The 14,071-nt window shown below is 45.0% G+C and overlaps 1 protein-coding gene across 1 annotated transcript in view; it reads right to left on the bottom strand.

Annotated features, from left to right (window-relative positions):
* The window catches only part of LOC124551266 (cytochrome P450 4C1-like), a 161,854-nt gene that overhangs the window by 67,689 nt on the left and 80,094 nt on the right, over positions 1-14,071 (bottom strand). Inside the window, exon 3 of the mRNA XM_047126265.1 lies at positions 4,000-4,201. Coding sequence (XP_046982221.1) covers positions 4,000-4,201 — 202 coding nt within the window. The remainder of the gene's footprint in view (positions 1-3,999; positions 4,202-14,071) is intronic.

Here is a 14,071-nt window from a genome sequence, read left to right as displayed (position 1 = left end):
ACTGCTAGTGATACGAGACCGTTGGTATCCAGCACGGCGTTCCCTTTTACCCTCTTGAACCCACCGATTCCATATTCCGCTACAGTTATTGGATCTCGACCAACGGGAGAAGCAATGTCGGGATACGATAAACCGCAATCGCGATAGGCTATAATCCGACCTTTATCGAAGTCGGAAACGTGATGGCACGCATTTCTCCTCCTTACACGACAACGTTTCACCAGGCTGTTTGTGTATGAGAAATCGACTGGGAACTTTCCTCAGGTCAGCACGTTGTAGGCGTCGCCACCGGCGCCAACCTTGTGCGAATGCTCTGAAAAGATAATCATTTGCATATCACAGCATCTTCTTCCTGTCGGTTAAATTTCGCGTCTGTAGCACGGCACCTTTGTGGTGTAGCAGTTTTAATGGCCAGTAGTGTAGAAAGACAATGAAACTACTACTAACCTTTAAATGGTAGGACGTCCACGACTCTTCACAGAGCGTGGAGCTCGGAGGACTGTCTGTTCTGTAAATTAGGATAGATGTTGGTCAATGGCATCTCTGCCCAAAGAGCACAATGCTGGTACATGCCCAAGCGTTTCAAAGCACACCGTTCATCGTATATTGTTGAGCATGGAGCTCCATAGCAGACCACCCCTATGTGTTCACATGTTGACCTAACGACGTTTTCAGTTGCGACTCCACTGGGCGTGGATGCTTGACGTCATTCCCAACGGCGATATCATCTTCCAGCTGTATAATTTCCGTGTGTCAGAGCCAGAACCGTGCTACAGTTTTCTGATGAGCAATTTAGTGAACGCCCGTTGATGCCTCGGCGACTAAAATTCGCCTGATGTAAATCCTGCGGAACACTTCCAGGTCTCTATCGGGAGCCATCATCGCGTTCGCAAATCAGCGGACCCGAATTACGAGAGCTGTGCGCAGACATCTAATGCCACATACTTTCACAAATTCGCCAACAAACTGTTACATTCCTGATATGTAAAATCAGCGAAGTAATTCTTATTCCAAGGACGGGAAAACGAGCTATTAAGCAGGTAGTCATACGTTTTTCTCCATCAGTGTATCTTCGGTCCACTGTGGTTTGTAGCTTATAATACTTTTCATCCAGATGAAGATGATTATATTTTGGAGTGAAAAATTTCATTTGTTTTCTTTTGAAATCCCGTGTTAACATCGTGTGTTAGACAGTAACACAACTGTTGAAGGGTACCAGTCCCCAGATGCATGATATTGAAATAGTGATAATAAACAGCTTACCGCCTGTCTATGATGTGAATAAAATGTTCCTTTATATGCAAACACAGCAAAAAACTTATATATATAACTACAAAGAACGAAACTCGTCTAGCTTGAAGGGGGAAACCAGATGGCGCTATGGTTGGCCTGCTAGATGGCGGTGCCAGCCATAGGTCAAACGGATATCAAATGCGTTTTATTTAAATAGGAACCTCCATTTCTTAATACATATTCGTGTAGTACGTAAGAAAATATGAATGTTTTAGTTGGACCACTTCTTTCACTTTGTGATTGAACATCCCGCCAGTGCGGACGGTATTTGCTTCATGATACGTTACCCCCGTTAAAATGTACCGTCTCCAGATCCCCCCCCCCCCCCCCCCCCCCCCACCCATCTGCCTTTCGCTCGGGAGTGTCATCTTTGTGCCGCCACTTTCGTGCAGTGTTCTACATTGAGTGTTCTACAGTGAGTGTTCTACAGTGAGTGTTTTACAGTGAGTGTTCCGTCTTGTGTTTTTTGGGAAGTGTTGCGAACGGCCATCATACTGTCGCTGGGTGTGCCTTTTATCTCTTGCGAACAGAAACCAGACTGTCACCGTGTTTTTTTACTTGTGTGTGTACTATGTTACTTGTCTGATTCCTGTGTCTTTTATTAACGTTGCCAACTCCTTTTGCTTTCTGTTTTAAGTTTCCGCATTTTTCCGCCATTTTACACTTGACGTCACCGTTTTATCGCCTGTTTTTCTTGTTTCTTTTCTTCTTCCGTTTTTTAAAATAAAAGTCAGTAGGCTGTAGAGCAGCGTACTAAGCTGCTGCCAGCCCGTCCCCTTCGGGGGGAATTGAAAATCAATAAAGGAAAAAAAATGTACCGTTTACCAATTGCTGAAAAGGTCGACATCGTGTTGATGTATGGCTATTGTGATCAAAATGCCCAACGGGCGTGTGCTATGTATGCTGCTCGGTATCCTAGACGACATCATCCAAGTGTCCGGACCGTTCGCCGGATAGTTACCATATTTAAGGAAAGAGGAAGTGTCCAGCCACATGTGAAACGTCAATCACGACCTGCAACAAATGATGATGCCGAAGTAGGTGTTTTAGCTCCTGTCGTGCTAATCCGCACACCGCTAGCAGACAAATTGCGTGAGGATCGGGAATCTCAAAAACGTCGTTGTTGAGAATGCTACACCCGTACCATATTTCTATGCACCAGGAAAAGCATGGCGACGACTTTGAACGTCGTGTACAGTTCTGACACTGGGTACAAGATAAATTACGGGACGATGACAGATTTTTTGCACGCGTTCTATTTTGCGACGAAGCGTCATTCACCAACAACGGAAAATCCGCGATGGCTGCGACAAGTGGAACATCAGCGATCTTTGCGGGTTCATGTATGGTGCGGCATTATGGCAGGAAGGATAATTGGCCCCCATTTTATCGATGGCAATCTAAAAGGTGCAATGTATGCTGATTTCCTGCGTAATGTTCTACCGATGTTACTACAAGATGTTCCACTGCATGACAGAATGGCGATGTACTCCCAACATGATGGATGTCCGGCACATAGCTCGTGTGCGGTTGAAGCGGTATTGAATAACATATTTCATGACAGGTGGATTGATCGTCGAAGCACCATACCATGGCCCGCACGTTCACCGGATCTGACATCACGGATTTCTTTCTGTGGGGAAAGTTGAAGGATATTTGCTATCGTGATCCACCGACAACGGCTGACAACATGCGTCATCGCATTGTCAATGCATGTGCCAACATTACGGAAGGCGAACTACTCACTGTTGAGAGGAATGTCGTTACACGTATTGCCAAATGCATTGAGGTTGACGGGCATCATTTTGACCATTTATTGCATTAATGTGGTATTTACAGGTAATCACGCTGTAACATCATGCGTTCTCAGAAATGATAAGTTCACAAAGGTACATGTATGACATTGGACCAACCGAAATAAAGTGTTCAAACGTACCTACGTTCCGTATTTTAATTTAAAAAAACCTACCTGTTACCAACTGTTCATCTAAAATTGTGAGCCATATGTGTGTGACTATTACAGCGCTATCTATCACAAAGCGAAAAAAGTGGTCCAACTAAAACATTCATATTTCTTTACGAACTACACGAATATGTAATAAAAATGATGGTTCCTATTTTTTTTAAAAGCAGTTGATATCCGTTTGACTTATGGCAGCGCCGTCTAGCGGGTTAAGCATAGCGTTTACTGATTTCCCCCTTCAAGATAGAGGTTTCGTTCTTTGTAGTTTTTCCATTTGACGCTTATTTCGTGAGATATTTGGCCCGGTCACGATCAGTGGACCACGCTATATATATATATTGTGTATCTTACACATTCCTGTTAAGTCTTTAACAAACACGTTAATCAGCTTAGAGTACCTTGTGTGAATAACCAGTGCAGCTGCCATTAAAGTATGCGTTATGCGTAGGCATATCGTAAAATATAAATTTTCATGGCCGACAATGTGAGACTGAGTAGTTTTATTCTGCTATTTAGGACGTGGTCAGATTAGCTTATGTTTGAAATCAAATTTTAAGTTCGTGCCTACGAATTACATGTGAAGGATGGTTGGAGCGAGACAGGTTGTGCAAAAGCCACCAGCACCCTTGAAGATATCCTCTGAAAACAGAGATGAATCGTTGTGTTTCAACAAGAAATTCATCCGATCACGGGACAGTAGTCCAGAACATTTTAGTAAGTTTTACCTGGGCTAGCCAACTCACCTCAGAATGGAATGTTGGGTTGATGAGCTTGCGGTGCGTCTTCCACTGGCGTCCATTGACGGAGAGTAAGCCATCGCCGAGAAAGGTCCGTATAGCGTAACACAAGAAGGGGTCGCGGTCCACCATCTTGGATGTCAGCATGATGTGTTGAACATCGTCTGGGTGGACCACCATCAGCACCAGCACTGGACCGATGTAGAACCTGCCACCGTAATAATAAGGGTACCTACATGTTCATGGATTGGCAGAAAAACAACCGTATGATAAAGTAATATCAGTGTGACACGTATACTCATGTGCTGGAAGATCTTGGCAAAAATTCGAAGATGCCCTGCATCTGCAATCTGGAGATCGCTCTAAACACTTCTTATATCTGTGTCCACAAAGATCCAACTGTGCCAATGGAGGACAGTTATGGAAAAGGGTTGGCAAACTGTATCTCAGGCAGATTCGATGCACAAATCTTGAAACATGCAAGTCCTCAAAGCAGTGGTACAACCATTACCTCAAGAAGGAACAAACAGTACATCAGGATCTAAATCCTAGAATGCTGCCTCTATTAGTTCAGACCATATGCTATCTCAAGCGAAGTTTCTACGCCAAGCCACTCAAAACGCATGCTGCCACGCTGTGGTAGTATCTAACACAAAAGTACCCATCACTTTAGGACATTCTGAAGTGGTAATTGTGAGAAAACACTCAGCATGAAGTAAATTATATTTATATCCCTCTTGATCAGTAAGGCTTTGTGACTTGTTGATAACAGTAGTTGACCCAACAGTACAGGTGACACCAATGCATGTCCTCAAACAGCAGCCCCAGAGAGACATGCATAAGTAACATGAATGTTGCTGTTATATCAAGATTTCAAGCGACCAAGATGGGTATTAAATGACTGGTCAGTGTGTCACTCTGGTAACAAGATACCAGTTCTGATGTCGCCTCATAACAGTCAGAAATAGTGAAATATTGTAACTCTATATATTTGGATCTGGGGTCAGCCTTACATCAATAATGAGAATTTTGGTTGGATGTAAATCGCATGTTTACGTAATGCATGTAGAATGTGCATCACTCAACCAATATCTCAGCACAGTCGTGCCAACATGATTATGAGGTAACTGTCTATGCATTATTGCTATCCAATTTTCCCAGAGATGTATATGGCCGGCCAGTGTGGCCGAGCGGTTCTAGGCGCTTCAGTCTGGAGCCGCGCGACCACTACAGTCGCAGTTTCGAATCCTGCCTCGGGCATGGATGTGTGTGATGTCCTTAGGTTAGTTAGGTTTAAGTAGTTATAAGTTCTAGGGGACTGATGACCTCAGATGTTAAGTCCCATAGTGCTCAGAGCCATTTGAACCATTTTTGTGTATTGTATAGTGGGTCTTGAAGAGTGGCTGCCACATCCCTGGATTTATGTTCGTTAGATTTCTATATGTGGAGGCATTTTTTTTTTACTGCGTGGGGGGTGAAGATCCATAAACTTTGCACAATTTGGGGAACAAATTTTTTAATGCTTGCACTCACATTCCAGTATATGTGTTGATAACTGATTATCAACAGCATTTGTACCATAGTATGTGCAGGACAAGTAGCCAGTCTGGAAATATTATAGGGTTTTGATATAAAATGTAATTCTAAATTTTTCATCATTTTTTTAGGTTATGTGTCTTGTACGAGTCTTCTCAGAACCTATTTGCTGGGTAAAACCATGGCGACTGGAGACAGCGTTGTTTTCGGTATTTTTGCTGACAGAAACAACCACAGGTGCTACCACGGTGAGCCAATTGGAAGCGTGGGTGAAGAGTCATGTGGTGGTTGATGGCTGATTCTAGGACTGGAGTCCACTTTACACGAAATGAATTTGCAGTCGAGAATAAGGATATCCTTCAGCTGTAGAATGGAATGACGACAACGAAAATTTGTGCCGGACCGGGAATCGAACCCAGATTTCCCGCTTACCACGAGCGGTCGCCTTACCATTTGCCTATCCACACACGACTCACTATCAGACGCAAACTTTCACATGTCGTCAACCATGCATCTGTAGTCGCCGCAGTGCCTGTTCCCATGGACATGCATGCATGACCCAAGGAACTTTGCATCGTAATCGAAATAATACAGGCCCTGCAATATCGTATTGAAGAGCCCAGCTTGTGTTGCAGGCACAGAAAGTATAGCAACAATGATCCGTCTGTGGCTCTGTGTCTTCTTGATCAGCCATTAGCTGATTCAGATATGAACATTGTCCCTCTCTTGCTACTTCTCGACCCACTATGTTCACTTGGACGGGTGTCTCCCTTCAGAGTCTAGTTGAGGTGAGTCTCATATGCACTACTGGCCATTAAAATTGCCGCACCTCGAAGATGACTTGCTACAGACGCGAAATTTAACCGACAGGGAGAAGATGCTGTTATATGCAAATGATTAGCTTTTCAAAGCATTCACACAAGAATGAGATTTTCACTCTGCAGCGGAGTTTTCACACAAGGTTGGCGCCGGTGGCGACATCTACAACATGCTGACATGAGGAAAGTTTCAAACCAATTTCTCATACACAAACAGCAGTTGACCGGCGTTGCCTAGTGAAACGTTGCTGTGATGCACCGTGTAAGTAGGAGAAATGCGTACCATCACGTCTCCGACTTTGATGAAGGTCGGATTGTAGCCTATCGCGATTGCGGTTTATCGTATCGCGACATTGCTTCACGCGTTGGTCGGAATCCAATGACAGCAGAATATGGAAACGGTGGGTTCAGGAGGGTAATACGGAACGCCGTGCTGGATCCCAACGGCCTCGTACCTCTAACAGTCGAGATGACAGACATCCGCATGGCTGTAACGGATCGTGCAGCCACGTCGCGATCCCTGAGTCAATAGATGGGGACGTTTGCAAGACAACAACCATCTGCACAAACAGTTCGACGACGTTTGTAGCAGCATGGACTATCAGCTCGGAGACCATGGCTGCGGTTACCCTTGACACTGTATCACAGACAGGAGCGCCTGCGATGGTGTACTGAATGACGAACCTGGATGAATTAATGGCAAAACGTAACTTTTTCGGATGAATCCAGGTTCTGTTTACAGCATCATGATGGTCGCATCCATGTTTGGCGAGATCGCGGTGAACGCACATTGGAAGGGTGTATTCGTCATCGCTATAGTGGCGCATCACCCGGCGTGATGGTATGGGGTGCCATTTGTTACACGTCTCGGTCACATCTTGTTCGCATTGACGGCACATTGAACAGTGGACGTTATATTTCAGATGTGTTACGATCCGTGGCTCTACCCTTCATTCGATCCCTGCGAAACCCTGCATTTCAGCAGGATAATTCACGACCGCATGTTGCAGGTCCTGTACGTGCCTTCCTGGATACAGAAAATGTTCGACTGCTGCCCTGGCCAGCATTTTCTGCAGATCTCTCACCATCTGAAAACGTCTGGTCAATGGTGGCCGAGCAACTGGCTCGTCACAATACGCCAGTGACTGCTCTTGACGAACTGAGGTGTCGTGTTGAAGCTGCATGGGGAGCTGTACCTGTACACGCCATCCAAGTTCTGTTTGACTCAATGCCCAGGCGTATCAAGGCCGTTATTACGGCGAGAGGTGGTTGTTCTGGGTACTGATTTCTCAGAATCTATGCACCCAAATTGCGTGAAAATGTAATCACATGTCAGTTCTAGTATAATATATTTGTAAAATGAATACCCGTTTATCATCTGCATTTCTTCTTGGTGTAGCAATTTTAATGGCCAGTAGTGTAACTGAATTGTCTGAATGTATTGATTTTTTACTTGTCATGTATCATCTGTCATTTCAAAACACCCATCAAACGTCCAGATCCTCATCCGTCTTACGCAGGTGCCGCTTCTATGACAGTACAAATTGCTGTCAGAAGTGGGATTCCCCACCCTTAAGTCCTAAATGAGGCCATTAATATTTCGGTTCATGTGTAACGCCTCTTGTCAGATGAGTAAACGTCACCGCTTTTGCCGTGCCATGAGTCTGGCTGCAGTAGCCTCTCAAGCGCTCAATTAGCGTATTCCACCACTGCAACACAGGCAGATTCCGGCATGCTGTAGGTTGTGACCAGCCAGATGGTCCTGCATGGGTGTGTTTCCACAGCCCTTACCAGGGCAGTGCTATCACATCAGTACCTTTAGCCCGCCACTGTACATCCCTCTGTAGCTGCCCTGACGGAGTGTCCCGCATTCATCTCTGGATAAATATCAGGAGAGCAGCGTAGCAGCCACGTGTTGGATATATGCGCCACCATCGTCCCAGCACCTCCACACTGGTTCCACGTGCCTGAGGCTCCAGCCACTAACATGCGCCCCTGCTGAAGCCACCCTCCATGCCTCACACTGCATCATTGACGGCTCGTCACATGAAAGACTGTTTACAGCCATCCAGCTGTTAATGCGAATGCGAGTCTTCGAAAGAGCGAGGCGCCACACTCCTGTTTTCAGACACACAATCCTGAGTTGATCGTCCAACCTGTTCGTATAAGTGCAGTTAAACTACACTCCTGGAAATTGAAATAAGAACACCGTGAATTCATTGTCCCAGGAAGGGGAAACTTTATTGACACATTCCTGGGGTCAGATACATCACATGATCACACTGACAGAACCACAGGCACATAGACACAGGCAACAGAGCATGCACAATGTCGGCACTAGTACAGTGTATATCCACCTTTCGCAGCAATGCAGGCTGCTATTCTCCCATGGAGACGATCGTAGAGATGCTGGATGTAGTCCTGTGGAACGGCTTGCCATGCCATTTCCACCTGGCGACTCAGTTGGACCAGCGTTCGTACTGGACGTGCAGACCGCGTGAGACGACGCTTCATCCAGTCCCAAACATGCTCAATGGGGGACAGATCCGGAGATCTTGCTGGCCGGGGTAGTTGACTTACACCTTGTAGAGCACGTTGGGTGGCACGGGATACATGCGGACGTGCATTGTCCTGTTGGAACAGCAAGTTCCCTTGCCGGTCTAGGAATGGTAGAACGATGGGTTCGATGACGGTTTGGATGTACCGTGCACTATTCAGTGTCCCCTCGACGATCACCAGTGGTGTATGGCAAGTGTAGGAGATCGCTCCCCACACCATGATGCCGGGTGTTGGCCCTGTGTGCCTCGGTCGTATGCAGTCCTGATTGTGGCGCTCACCTGCACGGCGCCAAACACGCATACGACCATCATTGGCACCAAGGCAGAAGCGACTCTCATCGCTGAAGACGACACGTCTCCATTCGTCCCTCCATTCACGCCTGTCGCGACACCACTGGAGGCGGGCTGCACGATGTTGGGGCGTGAGCGGAAGACGGCCTAACGGTGTGCGGGACCGTAGCCCAGCTTCATGGAGACGGTTGCGAATGGTCCTCGCCGATACCCCAGGAGCTACAGTGTCCCTAATTTGCTGGGAAGTGGCGGTGCGGTCCCCTACGGTACTGCGTGGGATCCTACGGTCAAACGTGCATCCGTGCGTCGCTGCGGTCCGGTCCCAGGTCGACGGGCACGTGCACCTTCCGCCGACCACTGGCGACAACATCGACGTACTGTGGAGACCTCACGCCCCACGTGTTGAGCAATTCGGCGGTACGTCCACCCGGCCTCCCGCATGCCCACTATACGCCCTCGCTCAAAGTCCGTCAACTGCACATACGGTTCACGTCCACGCTGTCGCGGCATGCTACCAGTGTTAAAGACTGCGATGGAGCTCCGTATGCCACGGCAAACTGGCTGACACTGACGGCGGCGGTGCACAAATGCTGCGCAGCTAGCGCCATTCGACGGCCAACACCGCGGTTCTTGGTGTGTCCGCTGTGCCGTGCGTGTGACCATTGCTTGTACAGCCCTCTCGCAGTGTCCGGAGCAAGTATGGTGGGTCTGACACACCGGTGTCAATGTGTTCTTTTTTCCATTTCCAGGAGTGTATTTTGTCTATTGGTTTCGAGTACACATTGTGCCTACCGCAAGCTCGAGCAGAGTTGACTGGCTGAGACCTGCAAGATGAGATAGCTACACTTACGTTATGAAATCTGGTATTAGAAGAGTAGTTACAACAAGACAAGAGTCGCCTTCTGCTTAAAAAGTTAACCGAAGTATACAAGCTACGTAAAATCAGGCCACTCTTGTGTGAAAAACTGACGTGGCAGGCAATTTCCCTCTGTTCATTTTTATATGCTCTTTGTTGGGAAAACCCTCTGAGAATGGTGCCAGCCGAATGTCTTCATAGCCATTTGACATTTGTAACTGTCATAAATGCCTGAACATATGTGAAATCAGTAGAAACTTAAAATAAAGCCAACAGGTTTCAGGTAATAGTTGAAGAGTTAATAGACAAGTGCTGAGGCAAAAGACGTTTGAGTTACCACAAAGACAAGATGTCTTTCGTAATCAGTGGGTAGGAGAGCATTTGGAAATTTTTTCTGATAGAATATGCACAGTTTTGTGCCATAGGAATGCAGTTGGGCCAAGTGAGAAATGGTATGTCAGAGACGAGAGCAACAGATTTATCCAATGGTGAATAACTCCACGTGTTGGGTACAAAGTAAAGTGTGAGTGGTCCTTGTCTTTTCATGAAGTGGCTCATCTTACTCTGTGGACAGAGGTGGCTGCACTTTTGTTGAGATGTCTTCATGTGGTAACAATTCGTAGGCGATGTGAATTAGCGTTTCACATCACTGATGGGTCGTGGGCTCCTTTCTGCCCTTACTGTAAGAAATTGGCCACTGAAGTACCACTTGCCGCCACCCATGGGAAAAACTGACGCCTCGCAGAGTGGCTGCGCAGCCCTTCCCTCTGGAGGTTCGAGTCCTCCCTCGGGCAGGGGTGTGTGTGTGTGTGTGTGTTGTTATTAACATAAGTTAGTTTAAATTAATTTAAGTAGTGTGTAAATCTAGGGACCGATGACCTAAGCATTTGGTCCCTAGACACATTTGAACATTTGAAAAACTGAAATGGGACATGGCAGGATTTCGATGTTTTTAGAGATTTGACAGTTCCTCCAAGGCCTAGTAACTTAGGAGTCGTGGGTTAGCGACTACATATTGTTGCATTTTCTCGGTTTCGTTTTCGCGCCCTGGTCTATTCTGTCTACCATTATCTTTTCTATTGAAGCATGACCTTCTTTGTTAATGCCATTCTGTATTCCCATAAGTGAAGAATATAGATTGAGGATAAACTGCAACAATACAGAACTAATAAGAAGTAGCAGAATGAGAATACTGAGAAACTAAACATCAAAACTGGTTATCATATAGTAGACGAAGTAAAGTAATTCGCCTACCTTGGAAGGAAAGTAACCCACGATGGACGAATCAAGAAGGACATAAAATGCATACTATCACTGGCAAAGAGAGCATTCCTGGTCAAGAGAAGTCTACTAGTACCAAACATAGGACTCAAGCTGAGGGAGAAATTTCTGGGAATGTACATGTGGAGTACAGAATTTTTTGTTGGGAATCATGGACTGTGAGAATGTCGAAACAGAAGAGAAGCGAAGCAAAAATATGGTTCAAATGGCTCTGAGCACTATGGCACTTAACTTCTGAGGTCATCAGTCCCCTAGAACTTAGAACTACTTAAACCTAACTCACCTAAGGACATCACACACATCCATGCCCGAGGCAGGATTCGAATCTGCGACCGTAGCGGTCGCGCGGTTCGAGACTGTAGCGCCTAGAACCGCTCGGCCACCGCGGCCGGCGAAGCGAAGCATTTGACATGCGGAGCTACAGAAGAAAGCTGGAAATAAGATGGGCCGATACGGTAAGGAATGACAAGGCTCTTCAAGAATCGGTGAAGAGAGGAACATATACAAAACACTGACAAGATATAGGGCCAGAATGATAGGACATCGCTTAAGGCACCAGTGAACGACTTCCACGGTACTAGAGAGAGCTGTAGAGGGTAAAAGCTGTAGATGAAGACAGAGACAAGATTACATTCTGCAATTATTTGAGGATATAGTGCGCCAAAGTTACTCTGAGATGAAGAGGTTGCCACAGCATAGAATTTCATTGCAGGCTGCATCAAGCAGTCAGAAGACTAAAAATTAAAATAGAATAAAATAAAAATAAAAAGTTTACAATACAAGTTTTCTACTTAAATGGTAAAATAGTTTCACATTAATTTGAATGTTTTATTGCAACACTGATGAAGTATTCACCGAAAGCAAGTCATGAATAAGCTTCGAGAGTTTAGTTGTATGCAATCGGCTTCCAGGTATGCATGCACCCACACGTTTTGTGGAATTTACACTCTCAATTATTGTGAGTAAGTGACACCTGTTCTGTCGTTTAGATTTTTTCTGATTCTGATATATGTTAATCTGTATTCTACAAGCTAATCAAAATCACAATTTAAACACTATGGGCTCTATGGGCAATTATGAAACATTTGAAGTATACAAAATATATAGGTACCTTTTCGTAATAACTATATGTTTGAATGGACAAGTTGATAATGTAAATTAGTTTTTTTGCTGATGGTGCCCAATTAAAAACATCCTTTGCTTGTTGTAACCTCTGACTTTTGTAGTTTTAAGTCATCCATTATATTTGTAAACACTGTTCTGTTATGCTGCATGGTCCTATGCTCTTGTCACTGACATGTCATATTTAGTAAATACTTAAGGTATTAGACCATCATTTTAACAATTGCTTCAGGCTATTGGAAGGTACCTCACCAATTTCCAAACGCATGGATGTAAACAAGAATTGTAGAATGTAAATGGCGCCTTACGAAAAGGAAGGTGGCGGGAATATGGAAACTATGCCAGCTGGGCAAGGAATGTCAACAAATAGAATAAACTGCCCATCTCTGGTTCCACCATTAGAATAAGCCTGGTAAAAGGGAAGGGGTAGGGATTAGGTATGGTAGGGTGTGAGGGAAGGACAAGATATCTGCCAGTAATGCAGTCTGGGTTCTTATGCCCAAAACCAGCCTACTGTCAACAGTGTCAGATGTTGTCACTGTGAACGACCCAGGGAAGCAAGTACTCGTGTGAGATAACATGGAAACTGACTGTTCATAACTAAATTAAAATAAAAACTGTGTACTGCTATTACATGTTAATACTGTGCATGTTGATACTGTGGGAGTCTGTAGGTATTTTATTTAGTTATATCAATTTGCTGTGTGAGGCACATATCTGTTTTACATATTTCTATGAGTCTACATACATTGAGATTCGATAAGTAAAAATATTTCTCAAGTCTGTATACTAATAAACGCTTTCACTCTATATTCTCTTACTCGTACATTGCATTATTAAATTTATTGCCTTTTGTGCCTAATAGGTCCACTCCAAACCAAAGTTCGAGTAACCTTCGCTTGTGGGATCCCTGTGAAATTACGAAATGAGTAATCGGCGAGTGAAACAGTGAACCAAACTCATTACATCGCAGTCTTGAAGCGTTTGAGACAACCGATTAGACGTCGCCGTTATGATTATGGCATTCTCAGGACTGATTCTTACTGGACGCCATTGCAATACCCCATGCGCTTTATTTGCTACCGATTAACTGGCCAGACATTCTGTTATTGCCTTCTGTATCCGCCATATTGTCCTAACCTGTACCCTTGCTATTCTTTCTTGTTTCTGCAAGCTTTATTAAGATATCGCAGACGTGCAACAGGCTGTGACCAAAGAGCTTGCAAGCACCACAGCTGATAATTTCCCTGCTTGCTTCCAAGACCTCCCGAAACGTTGGCAACTTTGTATAGATAGCCAAGGCAGTTATTTTGACAGCGGCTAGCGTCATTGCTTGGTAAATACGTACAATTTTCGATTTAAAAAGAAAAACTTTCCTGGAAATTTTATGACAAAGAGAATACTTTTTCTCTATTTTGTGTGAGCCTGTTATAATCATTTTCGATTAATCGATATGAGCACTGTGGCTGCCTCTTTCTATCGTCACTTCAGTGATTCTACGTACACTTGTCTGAAAACTAATGTAACAAACGGAAATTTGGTAAGGTTGCGTTTGTTTTGCCACAGAACAGCATAAATAGGTGATAGTAAACTAAGCCGGCCGCGGTGGTCTCGCG

The sequence above is a fragment of the Schistocerca americana genome, chromosome 9 (genome assembly GCF_021461395.2).
Source record: "Schistocerca americana isolate TAMUIC-IGC-003095 chromosome 9, iqSchAmer2.1, whole genome shotgun sequence".
Classification (NCBI taxonomy): domain Eukaryota; kingdom Metazoa; phylum Arthropoda; class Insecta; order Orthoptera; family Acrididae; genus Schistocerca; species Schistocerca americana.
This window is presented reverse-complemented; position numbering and strand designations above follow the sequence as displayed.